The sequence below is a fragment of the Cololabis saira genome, chromosome 1 (genome assembly GCF_033807715.1).
Source record: "Cololabis saira isolate AMF1-May2022 chromosome 1, fColSai1.1, whole genome shotgun sequence".
NCBI classification, from domain to species: Eukaryota; Metazoa; Chordata; class Actinopteri; order Beloniformes; family Belonidae; genus Cololabis; species Cololabis saira.
In genome coordinates, this window is record NC_084587.1 from 6236879 (window position 1) to 6258816 (window position 21938).

At 38.9% G+C, this 21938-nt stretch overlaps 1 protein-coding gene across 1 annotated transcript in view; it reads left to right on the forward strand.

Moving 5' to 3' along the window:
- The first annotated feature begins 1655 nt into the window (after nucleotides 1-1655).
- Nucleotides 1656-21938, forward strand: part of rhot1b (ras homolog family member T1) — a 43990-nt gene continuing 23707 nt past the window's right edge. The window contains exons 1-8 of the mRNA XM_061732402.1: nucleotides 1656-1902; nucleotides 6442-6500; nucleotides 6584-6665; nucleotides 7457-7500; nucleotides 7584-7637; nucleotides 7715-7767; nucleotides 9665-9773; nucleotides 11532-11633. Coding sequence (XP_061588386.1) covers nucleotides 1866-1902; nucleotides 6442-6500; nucleotides 6584-6665; nucleotides 7457-7500; nucleotides 7584-7637; nucleotides 7715-7767; nucleotides 9665-9773; nucleotides 11532-11633 — 540 coding nt within the window. The 5' untranslated portion in view covers nucleotides 1656-1865. The remainder of the gene's footprint in view (nucleotides 1903-6441; nucleotides 6501-6583; nucleotides 6666-7456; nucleotides 7501-7583; nucleotides 7638-7714; nucleotides 7768-9664; nucleotides 9774-11531; nucleotides 11634-21938) is intronic.

Below are 21938 nucleotides of genomic sequence, written 5' to 3' on the forward strand. Positions count from 1 at the left end.
GCAGCAGCCAAACACACACACCCCAACGGTTTATACAAAAAATTAAAATAGAAATAACCAATAAATAGCTAAATAATAAAAAAGAGCAATATAAAATGTAGAAAAAGGAGTAATGTACAAGAGAAAAAAAAATAGTAAACACAAAAAAACGGATAATATTTACATGTGCAAAAATACGTGAGGTATTTAGCGGGCAAAGGTTATTGCAACATCTATGCCCCTGCCCTGCTGATGTGTGATGTAGGTAGGTGTAGGTAAAAATATATCGTGGACATAGAATAATGAATAGATGGATGGAAAGATGGAGTGATGGATGGATGGAAGGATAGATAGAGGGAAGGAAGGATGGATGGATGAATAAATATATGGACAAATATACAACTATATTGTGGACAAATAATGATGATGGATGGATGGATGGACTGATGGAAGGATGAATGAACAGATCAATGGATGGAAGGATGGATGGCGAATAGATGGATGGATGGATAGATGGATAAATGAATATATGGACAAATGTAAAACTATATCGTGGACAAATAATGATGGATGGATGGATGGATGGATGGATGAATGGATGGATGGATGGATGGACGGATGGACGGACCAGAGTAGTCCACTATTATCATGGATAACCGGGGATAACCGGAGCAGGGCTAAATACGTTTTTTAACTTCTCCCTGCTCCATTTCGAGCATGCAAAAAAGGAAAAAAAAAAAAGCCAGTGAGGCATGTTTTTGTTTATGATTGTTATGATTTATATTATACTGTATTTATCATGATTATTATTTAACTATTGTTCTTTGGTTTAAATATATATATTTACATATATATATATATATATATATATATATATATATTTTTTTTTTTTTTTTTTTTAGCATGTTCGAAATAAAATTTTCATTCATTCATTTTCATTCATTCATTCATCATCTGTCAAGTCGTGTGTCGTAAACAAACTATAGATTGTATTGTTGAGGGGATCTTGGAGCTAGACTTTTTGAAATTTTTAAATCACATTTTCAGAATAAATTCTTTCTGAATGCAAACACAAAGGATATGTGTTTAATAAAAGCCCACCAGATAATTTCTAATATCATTCTTGTCCACTAGAATAACCACAGAAGCTGAAACGCCTTCCTGTGATGCAGTTCTGTATAACAGTTGTTGCAGTTCATTCTCCCGCCTCCAGGGGGCGCGCTTTAACAGACGGAGAGAATTTAACGAATCTACAGAGAGAAGATGTATCACTCCTAACCATATTCCCAGAACCAAAATATGCCTTCGAGATAACAAAATATGATTAAAATAATACTAAAATGTCCATCTGTACTAAAAGTCTCATTTAAAACGTTGACTTCCAGAATAGAAAGGGGTTAGTGTCATGTTTTGAGGTTTTATTCAGATGAAACGAAGCGGGGTGGCGGAGGGAGAGGAGGAGTGGTAGGTCTCGCCGGTCGGTGATGCGGCGCATGCGTTGTAAGGCTGATTTATGGTTCCGCGTTACACCAACGCAGAGCATACGCCGTAGGGCGACACGCACCATTGTTGCGCGTTTCCGCGTAAACTACGGCGTAGGCTCTGCGTCGATTTAACGCAGAACCATAATCCAGGCTTCAGTCACGTTGGTGTGATTCCTCCATGCAGCAGTGAAACCGTCCGGCCGACTCCATCCTCGCAGAGCACAGCAGCGGCTTTAAAAAGCACCTTATCCCTCCTCCGGGTACCAAATAGGTCGCTCTGACCTCCCGTATCCCTCCGCCGCGAACAGGCCGCGGAGGAGCCGCATCACACCATCAGCGGGGCAGGGGCATAAATGTTGCACAAAAGCCGCTTTGGAGACTTAGTTCACCGCGTTGGAGAGGATGAGGAAGGACGTGAGGATATTACTGGTGGGAGAATGTAAGTAGAGCTGTTGTTTTATTTAAAATGAGAGATGGATCCAGCTGGACATGTGATGCTGAGCAACTTCCCCCCATGATGTGTCATTTATCTCACTGTTTCCGCCAAGACACATCGTTTTGTAAGGGTTTGCTGCCCTTGGAGAAGTGTCTATGGTGTTTTTATTAGTTAAAATACCACATGGATAGAGGACAACATCTCCCTTTTCCACCATATGTTTTTGTCTCCGGTATAAGTGGGCGGAGTCAGCCTCAGTTTAGCCACGCCCCCTTACCTGCTGGCCCCGCCCCTTATCTATCTATCTATCTATCTATCTATCTATCTATCTATCTATCTATCTATCTATCTATCTATCTATCTATCTATCTATCTATCTATCTATCTATCTATCTATCTATCTATCTATCTATCTATCTAATTTCATCCCCCCTGGCAGGTTCTAATGTGTTGTGCTTTTTGTTTTGTTTTTTATTTGATTTATACTCTTTATATGTTATAATTCAACTTGAAATTGCATGTGAAGATTTGTAATCATTGTACTTTTTGCAAATGTTAAAAAAAAAAGATAGGAAAACACAATGAAAGCATTACTAAAAGGAACAAATCACTATTTACAAAATTGGATCGACAAAAATATAATTTATATAAAAGACTTATTTAACCCTAATGGTCAACTACTTAGTTATGAACATTTTCTCTCACAAAAAGCATTAATTCCCTATCAAATTTAGAGAATTTAACTTAGTAATAAACTCCATTCCCAGCGGAATAGTAGAATCTATCTATGTCTCCATCCATCCATCCATCCATCCATCCATCCATCCATCCATCCATCCATCCATCCATCCATCCATCCATCCATCCATCCATCCATCCATCCATCCATCCATCCATCCATCCATCCATCCATCCATCCATCCATCCATCCATCCGTCATGTCTGGATAAAGAATGTTTTGGATAAAACAGTTTTTTTTTGGTTTTTAATTCAAACTTTGTCATGAACAATTTTAACCCTTGTGCTGTCTTTGGGTCAAGGGAGAAGAGAAGGAATGAAGGAAAGAAGTAGGAAAGGGAGTAAGGAAGGGAGAAAAGATTAGGCCTGTGTTGAAAAGATCGATTCTCCGATTTTAAATCGATTCTCATATTCATTTCTAAAAATCGATTCATATGTCTAAAGATCGATTAAATAAATATATATATATTTTTTTTCATCATTACATTACAACTTTTGGTACTTTTTTGTTTATGCCCAAAAAAGGAATATTTTGTTGGACACGAGAATAACTGGTGCCATGTTTTTGCCTTTAAATATGTTTAAAGGTATGAAAACATTAAAGTTTTCAGTTATAATTGCATAAATTGTCTATATTTCTTTGCTTTATATACTGTCTTGGGGTTACATTTGCATAAATGTTAAAAACCAAATTCTCATAAATGGGGAAAAAATAAAAGCGATTTCATCCGTCTCTGTTTCCTCCCTGGATCTGTTTGGTAATTCTGACCCACGATGTTTCTGAAAGCAGTTCTATCAGCATTCTGGGAGCTGATTGGTCCTTACAGCATCATTAGCTGCTAATACTTGCTGTTTAATCTCAATATAATACTAGTATTAATATGTTGCAGAACTACAGTCATATAATTCATGCAACAACTCAAAAAACAGTTTTATTAACAGTAACCCAAATCAATATCAGATCGAATCGGATCGTGATAATCGATTCTGAATCTTAAGAATCGGAATCGAATCGATTCTTGATATTTGAATCGATCCCCAGCCCTAGAAAAGATGGAAGGAAGAAAGGAGAAAAGAAGGAAGGAAGTAGAAAAGGGAGTAAGGAAGGGAGAAAGGAAGGAAGGGAGGGAAGAAGGAAGGAAAGAAAGAAGGGAGGGAAGAAGGAAGGAATGGAGAAAATAAGGAAAGAAGGAAGGAAAAGCAAATAAGGTAATAAAGGAACGAATGACGAAAGGGAGGTAGGAAGGTAAAGGAGGAAAAGAGGAAAGGAAGAAGGAAGGAGAGAGCAGGAGGAAAGAAGGATAGAAGAATTGGGTCATTTTGACCCAAAGACAGTACAAGGGTTAAAGGCGATCTATTATGAAAAACAGGTTTTCTCTTGCTTTAACATACATAAAGTGGTCTCCCCTCAGCAACTCAGAGAAGGAGGAAGCAACCAGATTCTGCAGGGTCTGTGCAGCCGCCTGGATGAGCCGTCCAGTCTGATGTGGATCTACGAGCCAATAAGATTCTGCTCTCTTTCGTTACGTAACAAAAGACAAAATGTGATTTACAAAGGTTGGCCTTCGATGCGTGAAACCACGCCCACAACTAACTCCGCCGGCCGGAACTTCTGCCATTTTTTCGTAGCGGTGTATCGTGATGGCATCTGTTCGAGCTAGACATGCAAATTGCTCTGTTGTTGGTTTTAAAAACCAACACTTTGTCTCCTCCCCTGCTACGCATCATTCAGGCAGCCAATCAGCACAGAGCCTCATTATCATAGCCCCGCCCACTCAGAATCCTGCATAGATAATGAGGCTAGAGACTGGGATGCTGCAAACATGGCTCAGAGGCTGAATTTCTAATTTATTTAGCAAAAAAGCCGCTTAGAACCTCGGCAGAGTAGTTACGTTAGACCCCTGGTGGGAAAGAACCAAACCGAGGTGAGGCGAGCTGAGTAGGTACTAGTGGAAAAACGCCATATGGAGCCAAGATGGGGTGGAAATGAGGGATGTGGGGCTACCTGTCAAGTTTTTTCCGCCGCTGTCCCACAACCGAGGTCCAGTATCTTACATTTTAAGACCGGTTTACAAGAAATCTAAAATAACTACCTGTCAACCACTTACAAACTACAATTATGTGCTCAGAATCTGACAAACCGACCTTTGTTGACACTGAAATGCTGTGTACTTCCTATGTATGTAATTCCTATAATAGAGCCTAAATGAAAACACAAAAGGGAATTAAAGCACACTTATTTATTTTAACGATTTTCAGTTTATATGTGATTGTCTTCAAGTGAAACATTGACATTTCCTTTTAATTTGTCATTTTTACTCATGTGGCTTTCTGGCTCCCATTTTTAGAAATATTTACACAAAGTCTTTGCTTTTTTGGCAAAAATGTCTTCTCTCTTGTTACATCCATCCATCTCTCTCAGGCATGCTGTTTAAAATTTATTATATTATAAAACGGGAAATTTACGGGAAAATACGGGAAAAAGAGGGGTAAAATACGCTAGTTTCCCGGCCAAAACGAGAGACTTGACAGCTACGACTCAGAAGTGGGATTTCCGACGTCCTTGTTGGAAGTTTTAATTGGAACACCCACTGAGGTGGGAATTCCTCCTCAACCAGTTTTCAGAATCACACCATCAATGTAAACGGCGTGTATTGCTTTGTATTGTTAGCTTTGCACGCACTAAAAATTGCGCTGTCATGAATTGAGTTGGCTAGCTATTTTGGCCCAATCTCAATACACCCCCTACTTTCTTTCACTCGCCCTTCCTTTTGTTCACTACCCCTAAAAAAGAAGTGACAGATTTTAGGGCACTTGAAATCTTCCCAGGGGCCTGTCCCAATACTCTCCCTCGTTTTCATTCCTACCCCTAAATCAGGAAGCTGAGAGCCTAAAGCTGTTTTAATTTCCGCTGTAGCGCTGTTAATATGCCACTTTATTAAGTTTTAATATTGCCCTGGGCTCAGTTTATCCAAATAACGCCTGTTAAGAAATTTGACACGATGTTTTCCGAGATGAGAAGAGCCCCCAGCCCCGGGGAGCAGCAGCAGCCGGAGTACAGACGTGATCGCCAGGTCAACCTGCGCCGTGGTCCCGGGGGAGAAACCTGCAGCTCTGTGGAGAATTACCGCTGTCTGAAATATATCATTTAGGAAGATACATGTTGGTTTAATAGATGAAATCTAACAGTTGTAGCTACGCCTGTTAAGAAATTTGCTCCGAAAATTTCGAGATTTTTTTTTTTTTGTTTGTTTTTTTTTTGTACATTCACTGAGTGAATATTATGAAAGTAAAATATATATTTCTCGCTAGAAATGTAATCAAAACTCATTTTTATGCAGAAACTAACTAAAAATATTGATTTTATTAACTAAAAAATAAGAAATGTCCGCCATGTTTTTTTTTTTGGAATCAGTCCGCAAATGACGACGAAAAGCATTCTGGGAAATGTTTTGGTCCCTAGCTCAACTAGTCAGCATCTGAAATCCCTCGATCCGTAGGGACAGATTCATAGCCACTACACTACTTTTCTTCACTACCCCTAGGTGCAAAGAGGAATTGGGACACCACTACCCTCACGGGAACGGGAAAAAGGAATGATTTGGGCTTGTGATGTCACAGTTACTTGGAAATAGGAACCATTTATTGATTGATGGCTCCAAACAAAGTTGCGTCAGTAATAAACTCTTAGCCTGGTCGCTAACGTCTTCGTGTGTTTGTGAGTCATCGTAAATGGCGGCGACGCGTCGCCTCCGAGCTCCAACACGACAGTCTTCACTAAACTGCGTCTCCGTCTCTGTGCAGCCAAGGTGGGGAAGACGTCGCTCATCATGTCCCTGGTCAGCGAGGAGTTCCCGGAAGTGGTACGAACCCGACTGACGATTCTCACTCTCGGGGGAACGGTGGCGAGCGTGTACCGGTAACTCTGGTCTGTGTTTCCCCCCAGGTCCCCTACCGAGCCGAGGAGATCACCATCCCCGCCGACGTCACGCCGGAGAGAGTTCCCACGCACATCGTGGACTATTCAGGTACTTTTCTTCTTCATTTCATTTTATTCTTTATTTCATTCAAAAAATAAAACAAACAATTCAATACAAATACAAATGTTCATAAATTATGAATGAAAAGGGAGCAGAAAGAAGAAGAATCTTATCTAATCTGCCCCTTTTTCCAAGAAATAAATTCACAAATAACATAAATTAAAACAACAACTAAGTGAATAAAAAAATAAAATAAAATTGCCGTCGTCTATGTCAATCGAACTTAACTAACATATTTCATTATATTTACTGAACATACAGGCTTTAATTGTTCTTTTGAATGTAATGTTTGATTTGGATTCTTTGTTTTCTTTATTCAGATTGTTCCATAAACTGATTCCTTTCACAGAAACACAACATTCCATCAATTTAGTCCTGAATCTTGTTTTTTTTTTAAATCTCTGTTCCTTTTAAGTTATACTTGCTTTCTCTTTTTCAAATCTTTTCTGAATGTTGATTGGTAAAGTTTTTTTTATGAGCTTTTAAACATAATTTGCAGAATACTATAGTCTACTAATTCATGAAATTTCAACAATTTTAACTGAAGGAATAATGGATTTGTTGGATCTTTATATCGTTTTCTACTGATTATTCTTATGGCTCTCTTTTGCAGAATGAAAATTGATTGAATATAAATGTTTTACAGGAATTTCCCCAAACTTCAACACAGTAGGTCAGATATGGAACAATCAGAGTGTTATATAAAATGTAATGTCTTCTTCTTCGTTGGTTTTTCCCGTCCTCGCCTTTCCTTGACCACGCCCTCTCTCCGTCGACAGACGCGGAGCAGACGGACGAGCAGCTGTTCCAGGAGATCTCCAAGGTAACCAGCGAGCCCAGCTTCCTCTCATAGTCCAGGTAACAGCGTCTGTGGTTAGAAAGGTGACGTGTCGATCTCTCACTCAGGCAAATGTCATTTGCATCGTCTACGCCGTCAACAACAAGAAGTCCATAGAGAAGGTGAGTCTCCACCGCCGCAGCTTCTCTGATTTGGTTACGTACCGCTGTAAAGACGGTTATCTCCTCTCCCTGCACAGGTGACCAGTCACTGGATCCCTCTCATCACTGAGAACACAGACAAGGACAGCAGGTATAACTCTTTATGACCTACCATGGAACAAGTTTTTGCATGCTATACTGCCATTTTATGCAGTATTTTTATTTGCTATGCATCAAAACAACCCATATAAACCAATCTTTAATAATTTGTGTGTTACAAGTCCATACTAACTAATTATGAATGAATGAATGAATTTATTTCGAACATGTATATAAAAATAAACAGTAAAATCTTCATATGCACATAGGTTCGAAAAAGGAGTAGGAAGAAGTATACACTTTTTCCTAGTTCCTACCCCTTTATAACTCTATGAATTTACATTATTGCTATTATTAGATCTACACAATATCCATATAAATATAGTCTATATAAATACTACGTAAACATGCCTGTTATTACATAAATATCCATATAAGTATATAGAAAATATAAATATTATATCAATATATAGAAAATACAAATATTATATAAATCTATATAAATATACACTATATAAACTACATAAATATCCCTATAAATATATATATATGCTACATACATAATAAATATATAACATATATTACATAATTATAGCTATCCCTCTCAACATATAATATATACTTCATAAATATCCACATAAATATCTAAACTTATCTTAAGCAAGTATAATATATCATTTTTCCCTATTTGTTTATCACACTCCTCGTTAACCCATTTCCTCTTCCATATACCTGTTTATAGATAGTTTTTTGTATCTCTTTTAGGATTTATATAGTACTTTGTTTCATTTCCTGCTCCAAACATATAAAATAAATTGCTAAAAAAGTGCAAATAACTACTGAAAGAATGTAAATGTTTTTTTTATTTTACACATATTTTTCTAAATACAGAAATCTCGTAACTAGATCCCTCAAAACTATCAATGGAATAAAGTAACACAGAAGTCTTTCAAACCACAGGAAGTTTAATTGGAATGAATTCATACTTTAGTTTTTGAGATAATCTTTCGTGAAAATCTCTGATAAAAAGCACGAACAAGAGTGCAAATTCAAACTGACTAGTTTCCCGGGAAAAAAAACTGGACTGAGCTGGACATCGACTAAACTGGACCTGGACCCAACAGGACCAGGACCAGACTGCTGGGAATGACGTCACCTCCCTTTTCGTGGGAAGTGGCGTGAAAAATCCAACCTGACGACACGCTGACAACGTGATGATGTACGTGTCAACGTACGACTACGTAGGATGAGTTGTGAACACGTACCGGATCTATAAATAACCCGCAATGTCAATTAACAATATTTCTGCAATTTTACTGGATTATTATGGGATTTTTCCAAACGATTTAATGGATTAAAACTCTGGGACACTAAATGCAGGATATTTAAGTGAAACTGTTTAACATGCAGGAAGAATTATTGCTGTTTTATTTGGTTGTAATTGTACGTTTTGAAAATCAATATGCAAACGGGAGCGCCGGCGCTCCAAACAGTCGTAAAGGGATAAAGTAAAAGGATGATTTGTTGAACTCTATCATGTCAGAGACGTCTGCGTTCAATTTTTTTTTTTGAAGATGCTGATCCTTTTATATAGATAAAATGCAGAGAAAATAAAAGTAAGATAAGTGAAATATAAATGTGTAAGAATAAAAAAAGATAAAAAATCAATAAATTAAAAGCAGGTGGGAACAACCCGTTCTTAGCAGGGCTTTTATTGTGAAAGGCTTGCATGCATACAAATGGAACAGCGCCACTGCAGGGCGACTAAATGTTCAAGCCTGCAGGATTATTTCAACACAGTAATTAAACTGGTGAAAATTTAACAAAATATAACTCTTCAGCATTCCCACTATGAGCAGGAAGAACTTTAGTTATCAGCAAATTGAGTGAACCCCAAGTCTCTCTCTGTTTATCTCACGCTCGTGTGTTCTGGTGTCGGTGCGTCTCAGGGTTCCTCTGATCCTGGTGGGGAACAAGTCGGACCTGGTGGAACACAGCAGCATGGAGACCATTCTGCCCATCATGAACCAGTACAGCGAGATCGAGACCTGCGTGGAGGTGAGGAAACACGAGTTCCTGCTGCAGGAGAGGAGCAAGTCTGATGTCTGTCGTATCATCTCTGTCGGTCTGATTAATGTGTACCATCCAGGGCCTTAAAAAGTCTTAAAAATTCTTAAATGAGGCCTTCACATTTTTTTATTTGTTTTTAATCTCAATCCAAGGGTCTTAATTTTTGAATCTTAATTTTAAAGGGAATTTATCCGCTCATCATTAAAAAGTTTTCTTACACTTTGAAAAGGAAAAGTTTATTTCATCGTTTTGAGGAGAATCTCCTGCGGAGGTTCTAAATCTGTGTTGCCAGGTTAGGCAAGTTTCAGCCCAATTGGGCTGAAAAATATATATTTGGGCTGCTTTTCCTGGTTTTTACTAAATATTTAGGAGAAATAATTAACCAAAAAGTTTCCATTATGGCAGAGAAAAGTAGAAACTTGCACAATAAACACACTGATTACACTGTTATATTTGCCTTAATCAATTCAATTTAATTATAGTCTTTGTTTGGAGCCTGAACTTTGTGGTGTTTTGAAGCTTCATTTGCTTATGACTTGGTATTTAGGGCCTAAACCCTAAATACACATTTTACAGCTTATACAATCTGTATTTATCATTAATTTCTTCATATTTTCAGCTACAGGAAAACCCAATGTTGGTTCTTTGCCACCAACATACAGAAGTAAAACAGCTCATAGTGGGTTTGATGTGTTTTTACCTGTAAAATACATGATCTGTTACGCTAACTTCTGTCTCGTCTGTTCACATCGGCCTCGTGTGACGTTTTTTATATTTCCACTAACGCGACTTCTTCCTCCCTTTTTTTTTTTTTTTTTAAACATCCATTCTTCGTAGTTATCGGTTAACTCATTTTCCAGCAAAGTGCACAAAATCAACCCATTTTTGTTAATAATGGCTGGTAATTACGACCCGTTTCGTTGAGGGTGTTTCTGTTTAAGCTTCATACCTTCAAATCGTTCAGTTACTTTACAACGACGGAGAAAAAATTCAAATAATTAGGCAATTTCCTTAAATTAACATGATGTCTTAAGTCTTTTCTGATTGGTCGACTCTATGGCGGTTCTTAAGTTGTCCTCTGGTTTGTTGGATTTCTGTGGGCGCTCTGCGAGGGGCGGAGTTACCCAAGAGCCCTGAAATTAAGATGCGCTCCAGAAATGAATCTTTTTCTCTCTGACCTTTTTTACTCCGACTTTTTTCCTCTTTTTGTGGCGTTTAATCATTTACATTTGATTCATCTTCACTAACTTCTCCTACCATGATGGACAGAGTCACCTGAAGGGGTTGGGAAAGGCGGTGACCCCCAGCAACCTTTAAAAGTTACATGGGACAGTGCCATTTCCACCGGTACATAATGTACCGGGCCAATTTGTTTGCATCAAAAATGAAAATATTGACGTTTGGGGTCCAGGCCGGGACATGAGTGGGTGTGTCACTACCGCAGGAGTTTCAGATCGCCTCCCAGCTTTTCCGCTTGGCGTGTGTGACTCCTCGTCCTCGTGTGGACGTCGTTAGCTCCTGGCTGTCACCTGCAGGCGTCTCAGACTGATTAATTAGACCAGAAGTGTCACTCAGACGGCTCCCGTGTCTTAATACCTCGCCTGGCTAAAGGTTACTACGACCTAAAGCGGCTTTGAGGCGCCGCTAGACTTCCAAACCACTGCAGATCAAGCTGTGTGCGTCGCTGGAGAAAGGAGGCGTAGACGAGCACGTGTCTCATTGACTTGTTGTTGTTGTTGTTTCCAGTGCTCCGCCAAGAACCTGAAGAACATCTCGGAGCTGTTCTACTACGCCCAGAAGGCCGTGCTGCACCCCACGGGCCCGCTGTACTGCCCCGAGAAAAAAGACGTAAGACCGGAAACCGTCCCAGGCCCAAGGAAACTGTTTTCACTGTTTTCACTCCACATTCCAGCAGATTTAAGATGCATCATGGGAGTTGGGGTTCTCCCTGTCAACCCCAGCGTTTGATGGGAGGGTTTATATCTCAGTGGTCATTTTCATTTTTGTGACATTGTGCAGAAATAACTTTAAAGAAGTAACTACAAAGAGACACAACTGTCTTCTTTTTAACTATATGCAACTATATTTTGGCAAAAGCGCCACTACCTGGCTGCAGCGATTACCTGGAGCAGCGCTGTTGCTAGGCAACGCTTTTTCAGAGAGGTTGAGCAGCCGCTGAAAGTCTTCTCACTTTGCCAGTGGATAATTTACAAACAGATTCTGTTTGAATAAAGTTCATTTTTTCAATGGATTTACAGTTTAATTTGCTAATTCCTTTGGTCAGACACATAGTTTAGGTTTTTTTAATTACCTGACATGTTTCGGCGGTCATTTCGCCTTCATCAGAGTCACCTGAGTCACCTGTTGCTCTGAGTAAGGCAAAAGGATCACCGAAACATGTCGGGTAATTAAAAAAGGAAAATTATTATTTAGGGCCCTATGAAATCCGTTTTAAATTTTTTCCATTTTCGGTGATTTTTGTTTTTTAATTTTTGAGAATTTGGTTTTTATCATTTTATGCAAATGTAACGCAAAGACAGTAAATGAAGTAATGAAATATAGACAATTTATGCAATCATAACTGAAAACCTTAATGTTTTCATACTTTTAAATATATTTAAAGGCAAAAGGTATGTCATGATAACAGAGAAACCAAACAAGCTATAGTAAATATAGATACTATGAACTTCATTGAACTAATATAACATTTTGAAATTTAAGCTGAAATATCCAAAGCAGCTCAAACAGCAAGTATTTTATTTTAACAGTCCTGGGGAAGCTGCTCTGTACCTGCGAGTAAACCGGGGGTTCTGTAGCATCTGCGCTGGTTTCTCATGCGTCCGCTCCGACATGTTTGTTTCGTTCATGAGGGCAGCGGGGGCGGGAGGGGACAGAGAAGTATGCAGTGTCCCTGGCTTTTAGTGACCCTAGTCTAGATGGAAAGGGGGGTCCACGCGCACCCCCCGGATTTTTTTTATGCCACCTGATTTTTTTTAATCCTTTAAATGTCTAGTTTCAGAATTTGGTCAGTGCCAAGATCAACTAATGTCTGAAAGGCTTCGTTTTCACACTTAATTGCATCTAACTCCAGACCAGAAAATTGAAATTTGAGATTGGCAAAGTAGCATATCCTATCATACATACAAGCCACAGAGACTAATAAACACATTTATTTTTGCTGCAACCACCGAGCAACGACCAAAACAACCTAGCAACCACCTAACAACCACTTTTAAGACCCTAACTACCCTAGCAACCACCCTAGCAACCACACCTAAAAGAACTTAAAACCTCCTTGGTCTAGAAGGAAAATGGGTTTCAAGGGTAACCCCTATTATTTATGTCCTCTACTTTTTGTTATCATCAAAGTGTCTTCTTTCAGAATTTGTCAGGTGCCAACCTGAAATCATCTCCCAAAGGCTTTATTTTTTATCCTTGTACTGCGAACCCCGACCAGAAAACTCTAAACACCGACATAGTATGTGGTGCAACTTTTGTCCTAAACAACTTACAGAGACAAATTAATACATTGTCCAAGCCAACTCTGATAAGCAACCACCTTTAAGACCCTAGCAACCACCCTAGCAACCACCCTAGCAACCGCCTCTGTAAGTTGTTTAGGACAAAAGTTACACCACATTGTAGAGACAAATAAATATATTTACCCAGGCAACTCTGTTAAAATGAACACAATAAAATAATTGTTTATTACATTTGACTACACACTGACTGTTTAAAACAAAAATCGTAAATAAAAAGGCAAAAAATGTGTGTAGGATGCAGTTAACTTGTGACTAATCGTCAAATTCGCCATCACTGAGGAGATATTCTATCTCTAATTCTTCCATTTCTAAGTCTTCATCATTCTTATACTCGTTGTCCTCTTCATCACCAGATATATACATATGTGTGTATATATATATATATATATATACACACACCAGACAGCAATAGCTCCAAGCTTGATGTAATCAAGAGCACCAGGATGGGTGAGTTGAATATTTGTGAGAAAGGCCTCAAACCAGGTCAGGTACCTATGGAAAATGAATCGTTTAAAGATCAACTTAGTAAGCAATTACAAGTTTGTCACTTATTTTTACATTAAGTAATAAAAGAATAAGTTAAAATAGATTATTAATAGATTACCTGGAGTAATTGTGGCCATCATACGTGAAGAAGAGATCCGCCATGGCGCCATTACAGTGATGGAAGAGCTCAAAGTTGTTGGTTTTCACAGCAACATCCATCATGAAGACCAGCCTCGCATGATCCATCACGGAGTCAGAACATTCCTGTTTTACCCAGATGTCCTCTGCGTACCTGGTCTTGGTATTGTTGGTACTGACCGATCAGGTTTACGAGTGAGGGATCCTTCAGAGTGGTGTCAAGGTTCTCCGAAGAGCAGCAGTGGATGAGGTTGATTAGGGTCTCATGTGGGATGTCTGGCTTCTCGTCATCTAGGAAGACATCGAAGAGCAGCCGTTCAAGTGCTTCTGTGACTGCCTTCAGACTAAAGAGAGCCTTGGCATATGATTTCCCACTTAGGATGTGTTTCAGGCAACCACTGGTTGGAAAATGGAAATCTACTATCGACTTCTACACGCCCATCGACCAGCCTATAACAGACAACGCAGTGGTGTATGAGATCCTCAAGAGGTCTGAGGCAGCAACCGAGGATGTTGGACAGCCATACACGATCAACACATTTGACCTAGAAGTGGTGATGAAGGCCTGTCCTATAGTATGGAAATATGAGGAGGAATTCAGTAGGCATGTCGTCCTTATTGGCAAGTTCCATACAGCCATGAATTACATGGGCAGGCTCACTGGCCATAAGTGTCTTGGAGCTGGCTATGCAGAGATCCTCATTGAGGCAGGCCTCGCAACCAGTGGTTGCCTGAAACACATCCTAAGTGGGAAATCATATGCCAAGGCTCTCTTTAGTCTGAAGGCAGTCACAGAAGCACTTGAACGGCTGCTCTTCGATGTCTTCCTAGATGACGAGAAGCCAGACATCCCACATGAGACCCTAATCAACCTCATCCACTGCTGCTCTTCGGAGAACCTTGACACCACTCTGAAGGATCCCTCACTCGTAAACCTGATCGGTCAGTACCAACAATACCAAGACCAGGTACGCAGAGGACATCTGGGTAAAACAGGAATGTTCTGACTCCGTGATGAATCATGCGAGGCTGGTCTTCATGATGGATGTTGCTGTGAAAACCAACAATTTCGAGCTCTTCCATCACTGTAATGGCGCCATGGCGGATCTCTTCTTCACGTATGATGGCCACAATTACTCCAGGTAATCTATTAATAATCTATTTTAACTTATTCTTTTATTACTTAATGTAAAAATAAGTGACAAACTTGTAATTGCTTACTAAGTTGATCTTTAAACGATTCATTTTCCATAGGTACCTGACCTGGTTTGAGGCCTTTCTCACAAATATTCAACTCACCCATCCTGGTGCTCTTGATTACATCAAGCTTGGAGCTATTGCTGTCTGGTGTGTGTATATATATATATATATATATACACACATATGTATATATCTGGTGATGAAGAGGACAACGAGTATAAGAATGATGAAGACTTAGAAATGGAAGAATTAGAGATAGAATATCTCCTCAGTGATGGCGAATTTGACGATTAGTCACAAGTTAACTGCATCCTACACACATTTTTTGCCTTTTTATTTACGATTTTTGTTTTAAACAGTCAGTGTGTAGTCAAATGTAATAAACAATTATTTTATTGTGTTCATTTTAACAGAGTTGCCTGGGTAAATATATTCATTTGTCTCTACAATGTGGTGTAACTTTTGTCCTAAACAATTTACAGAGGCGGTTGTTAGGGTGGTTGCTAGGGTGGTTGCTAGGGTCTTAAAGGTGGTTGCTACGTGATGGCCTATCAGAGTTGGCTTGGACAATGTATTAATTTGTCTCTGTAAGTTGTTTAGGACAAAAGTTGCACCACATACTATGTCGGTGTTTAGAGTTTTCTGGCCGGGGTTCGCAGTACAAGGATAAAAAATAAAGCCTTTGGGAGATGATTTCAGGTTGGCACCTGACAAATTCTGAAAGAAGACACTTTAGACAGGGTCAATTTTCACAAAATCAGAACCCCGAAGGCATTTTGCGAATATTTATAACTGACAACATTTCTAGGGGTATTAAAGGGTGCTGAATCCAAATCTGCTGTATATGAAACTCAAAAATGTCCCAAAATGCCTCAAAATTGAGAAATCCAACATGGCCGCCATTGCCAGGCTGAAATCTATTTTTCAGTATATCTTTTTGACTAAACAAGGTACAAACATGAAGTAAAAGTGTTTTTGTAAGTTTTCCTACATGGGCAATTCGATGCCATATTCAGAATTGAGATGTAATGTGAAGAAACTGCTTAGATATTGCAAAAATAGTTGTTTTTAACTATGAATAATTACTCAGTTATTATTATTATTATTATTATTATTATTATTATTATTATTATTATTATTATTAAGCTACTTTTACTTACTTTGTATTTTGTTTTGAGGTCAAATGTATCAAATGTGCTGGAATGGAACCTTTGCCATCCCCAATATCATCCCACCGCCCAAGCTTAGCTTTTCTCACACTTCTCAGAACGGCTGATCAGAAACATGAGACAGCTAACAAGCAAAGTCATGTCCAGTGTATATTTTGACAATGTGACATGTTTTATGTAGTTTAAATAATTGCAGTATATATTTTAGCATTTTTGATCACTAAAAGAAGCCTAACTAGCTTATGTTGGCCAACTAGTTGCTGGGATTAGCTAACGTTAGTGGCTAGCTAACCTTACTGGCTCAATGAGCTAGCTAAATTAATACATATCGATGTCTTAGACTTTGCATTCGTATTCTAAGAAAACTCACTCTTTCTTGTAGGTCTGAATTAGTCAATTGGCGACAGAAACCATGGCTGAAGCAATAGATTATACCAAAGAAAGCTTAATGTCCTCGGACCCACAGTTATGCATCATATGCCAGGAAGACAATAAGCAAAATCTCATGACAGTTAAGGATGGCCCCCAGTCAGCTGACACTATAAGACAACTCCGGATGAAATTACATCATGACAATTTCCGAGATGCAACCAATCGATTTAGTGAGATACTTCAAGGAGACTTGCCTCCTTGGGGAAGGTGGCTCAGTTGGTAGAGCGTTCGCCCATGAACCATAAAGGTCAGTGGTTCAAACCCTAGTTCCGCCTGTGTCCACCAAAGTGTCCTTGGGCAAGATACTGAATCCCCCGGTTGCTCCCGGTTGTCAGGCCAGCGCCGTTGTGTATGGCAGCTCCGCCGACAACCGGTGTGTGAATGTGTGTGTGTGGGTGAATGTTTGCAGTGTAAAGCGCTTTGGGGCTGTAGGAGTACAGCTATATAAGTGTAAGCCATTTATCATTTTGCCTCAGCAATTCTTATGGCATAGGAACAGCCGAGCAAAATACATGAATAAACGTGAAATAGAAAGGAAATTGAAGGCAGAATCGAAAAAAGATACCAAACAAAGTTCTTCTGCATCCACCCCAACTCCGCAAAATGTCTACGGAGCAAAATACCCCCAATAGATTGGAACCAGTGTATCTTTTGCCAACAAGATCAGAAAGAAAAACTACATATCATACAAGAAATGAAAGTTAGCAGCAGAATCCTACAAGCAGCAAAGTGTGATTCATTCTTAAGAGTGCGACTAGCTTGTGTAAATGATCTTATAGCTGCACAAGGAAGTTATCACATGATTTGCAAAAACAGGTTTGAACGTAGGACCAAACGCATGGAGTCACTTCTGAACACGGAAATGCCGTTAGAGTGGATCTGCCAAGAACTTGAACAATCAGCAAAGTACTCTACACTAGCTAATGAGGCTCAATTAGATATACCATCTAGATTTCTAAGTCGGAGGAACTCCTTCAAGGAACAAATGGCTGATCGTCTTGAGGGCATATACGACTTTGTTGTACTGCATGATCAGCCTCGAAATGAACCTCGTACTGTCTTGGTTCCATCCAAATACCGGCACATTCCAGTATCAGCAATGGTGAAAGATGACACCTCCAATATTCATAGAGTCATTGCTACATTCAAACACAAGAATCAAGATATGTTCCTGAACATGGTCCATGTGGCATTGCAGATCCGAAGAGATATGATCTCACATCCAAAACAAGAGGGGATAGACATGTTCCTCAACTTGTTACTAGGTGGTCAGCGCCTGCTGGAGGATGAGGTTGAAGATTATGATAATAACACAGCCAAATGACAGCTTAGAGTCCTCACCATTGCACAGGATCTTATGTACACAGCTAGTGGAGACAAGTTCCTCACTCCGAAGCACATAGGACTGGCCAGTACCCTTCATCAAGCTACACGTTCGAAGGAGTTGGTGAACATGTTTCACCAGGCAGGTCATGTTATGAGTTACCGTGAGGTAATCAAACTTGACACTGCACTGGCTAAGATGACCTTGGAGACCATGGGGATGATGGTGCCATTGTTCCACAAAATCTGGTAAAGGGTAGCTTTCTTCATTTCTCAGTGGACAATGTTGACATCAACGAATACACTCTGGACGGAAAAGGGACATTCCATGCCACTCAAATGGCCGCCTGGCAATGTGGTCCACCTGAAGGTGATCTCCTTGAAGGAATTGATCTTTACTCCAAGTCAGAAACCCTCAATATCCCCAAGGAAATGACTGATATCATACCTGCCCCAAAGAGAGGAATCACAGAGCGGCCATTCAGTGGTGTAGTAGTAGCAGATTGTTTCACACAGTCATCTGAACAATGTCCCCCAGCACAGAAAGCACAAGCTACAGACATGGCCTTCTTCATGTCCAGGACATCTCAAAAACCAATGCCTTCCTGGACATTGTAAAATCAAAAGGCAAGCACAGTCAACCCAGAGAAAACTACAGTAGGGTACCTACCCATCATCCAGGCTCCTGCATCTCAACTCGATACACTGAACACAGTCGTCAAGCGAGTGCTCCATGTCTCCAAATCAATGGAACAACAGCATGTCATTCTGACAGTGGATGAGGCACTTTATCCGAAGTTGCTAGAACTCAAGTGGTCAGTAGAAGAATACAAGGACGTGCTTATACCTTGCCTTGGAGGACTTCACACTGCCATGAACTTCCTGGGTGTGATAGGACAACACATGGTTGATTCTGGCCTGAGCGAGCTATGGGTCAAGTGTGATCTTCTGGGATATTAATAATAATAATAATAACTGAGTAATTATTCATAGTTAAAAACAACTATTTTTGCAATATCTAAGCAGTTTCTTCACATTACATCTCAAATCTGAATATGGCATTGAATTGCCCATGTAGGAAAACTTACAAAAGTACATTTAATTCATGTTTGTACCTGGTTTAGTCAAAAAGATATACTGAAAAATAGATTTCAGCTTGGCAGTGGCGGCCATGTTGGATTTCTCAATTTTGAGGCATTTTGGGACATTTTTGAGTTTCATATACAGCAGATTTGGATTCAGCACCCCTTAATACCCCTAGAAATGTTGTATATTATAAATATTCACGAAATGCCTTCAGCACTTTAAATAAGCACATTTTCAGAAATTCTGCCTAAACTACTTTGATGATAACAAAAAGTAGAGGACATAAATAATAGGGGTTACCCTTGAAACCCATTTTCCTTCTAGACCAAGGAGGTTTTAAGTTCTTTTAGGTGTGGTTGCTAGGGTGGTTGCTAGGGTGGTTGCTAGGGTAGTTAGGGTCTTAAAAGTGGTTGTTAGGTGGTTGCTAGGTTGTTTTGGTCGTTGCTCGGTGGTTACAGCAAAAATAAATGTGTTTATTAGTCTCTGTGGCTTGTATGTATGATAGGATATGCTACTTTGCCAATCTCAAATTTCAATTTTCTGGTCTGGAGTTAGATGCAATTGTGTGAAAGTGTGAAAACGAAGCCTTTCAGACATTAGTTGATCTTGGCACTGACCAAATTCTGAAACTAGACATTTAAAGGATTAAAAAAAATCAGGTGGCATAAAAAAATCCGGGGGGTGCGCGTGGACCCCCCTTTCCATCTAGACTACCCCTCTTGGAGCATTTTCTGGAAAGAAGAGTTCATTTAGTCAAAGAAAAAAAAAAACTTTTACGCAAATTCCCGTTCTGTTATAGTGGTGCGTTTTTAAGTGAATTCTGTTTTTAATCTCAGCGGATTCCCTAGGGCTCTACATATTAAACAGATTCTGTGTCGCAGCCTTTTAAACAAATCAATAAATGAGTAGTCATGGGTTTTTGTGATCGAACGACCCGGGAGGGTTAATCTCAGGTCCAACTCACATTGACTTGTTTTCTAAAAATGTAACTTTCAGCCTGAAGGATTTGTGGATCCATCGATCGGACTTGCTAACATATGAACATCGATAGCGGCTGTAACCGTTCTGTTATGATTGACAGGGATGGGTGGAGGATGGGGATAGTGGCCTCGTGGTTACAGAGGCCAAAATATGTGAATAAGAACATTTTGGGGTCAGTTATGTCACTTTGCTGTGCATTCACTCCGAAAGCGTCATAGGCATCCAGTTGTCATTCATTGTCTATGAAAGCTCGTTGCGAGAGGTGTCGGAGGCGTCTGGAGCGTCAATTTGAGGTTGAGAGAATCTCAACTTTATGCAAATGAGCAGCAACGACACCGAGGCAGCGTCCAATCACAGACCGGGATTCCCAAAGCAAGAACCTCAATGCGTATTGCACTTTTGTGTACAAACTCATTCACATGCATAACATGAGCATAGCTGTACACACAAACTTATTTTATCAGGAATTAATTTATTTCATCTGGCAAACTGACATTTTAGCTGATTTGACTGCTGTTTTCATCTGAACTAAATGTTCTTACCTGAACTAAACATTTTTACCTCATTTCATTTATTCTTTATTTCATTCAAAAAAAATAAAACAATTCAATACAAATAAAAATGTTCTTAAATTGTGAATGAAAAGGGAGCAGAAAGAAGAAGAATCTTATCTGATCTGCCCCTTTTTCCAAGAAATAACTTCACAAATATCATAAATTATAAAAAAAAAAAAAAAAAAAAAAACAACAACTAAGTGAATAAAAAACTAAAATAAAATTACCGCCGTCTATGGGTATGTCAATCAAACTTAACTAACATATTTCATTATATTTACCTAACATACAGGCTTTAATTGTTCTTTTAAATGTAACGTTTGATTTGGATTCTTTGTTTTCTTTATTCAGATTGTTCCATAAACTGATTCCTTTCACAGAAACACAACGTTCCATCAATTTAGTCCTGAATCTTGTTTTTTTTTTTAAATCTCTGTTCCTTTTAAGTTATACTTGCTTTCTCTTTTTTCAAATACCTGAACTAAATGTTCTTACCTGAACTAAATAGTTTTACCTGAACTGCTCATGGGAAACACGTAACTGATGGTTGAGGAGCTGGATGGTTTTTATTTTATTTTGATACATCGATCCAACGCAAATTCATTAAAAACCGTGCTTATTAATCACAAAACACAGTTTAAACTATATGTATAAAATCCGCTACGACCTGGTGTGTCAGTGTTCACCGCAGACCGATTGCAGCCGCTCACTGGGACCTAAGGCTGGGCGATATATTGAGATTTTAATATGTATCGATATATTTTCAAATGCGATATGGTACGAGACAATATCGTTTATATCGATTTAAAAAAAAAAAAAAAATATATATATATTTTTTTTTTAATGATTTTGATATAGCTTATTTTGTGACAAATTGACTTGAAAAAGTCTGCCTGTTACTGGCTACATTGTATTAATTGCACAGTGTATTTTAATTTAATTGTTATGCAGGAAAGGGATATTTGTTTTATTTTATTCAAGAAGCATTTTTATTCTATATATGCAGGCAGTTTATTTTTATTTCATTTGTTTTATACATTTTGATATGGTGCAGACCTCTGTTAATAAAGGAACCTGTGTGACATTTGGCGCGAGGCTTTGTATTAAAACTGACTGTTTTTTTAAGGGTTTGCCTCAGAAAAAAATGAAGCTAACAGAGATGCTATAAGATATGAGATATATAGATATGCTATAATGCTTTGGGGGAAACACCAATTATGGCACTAAAAAAATATCGATATA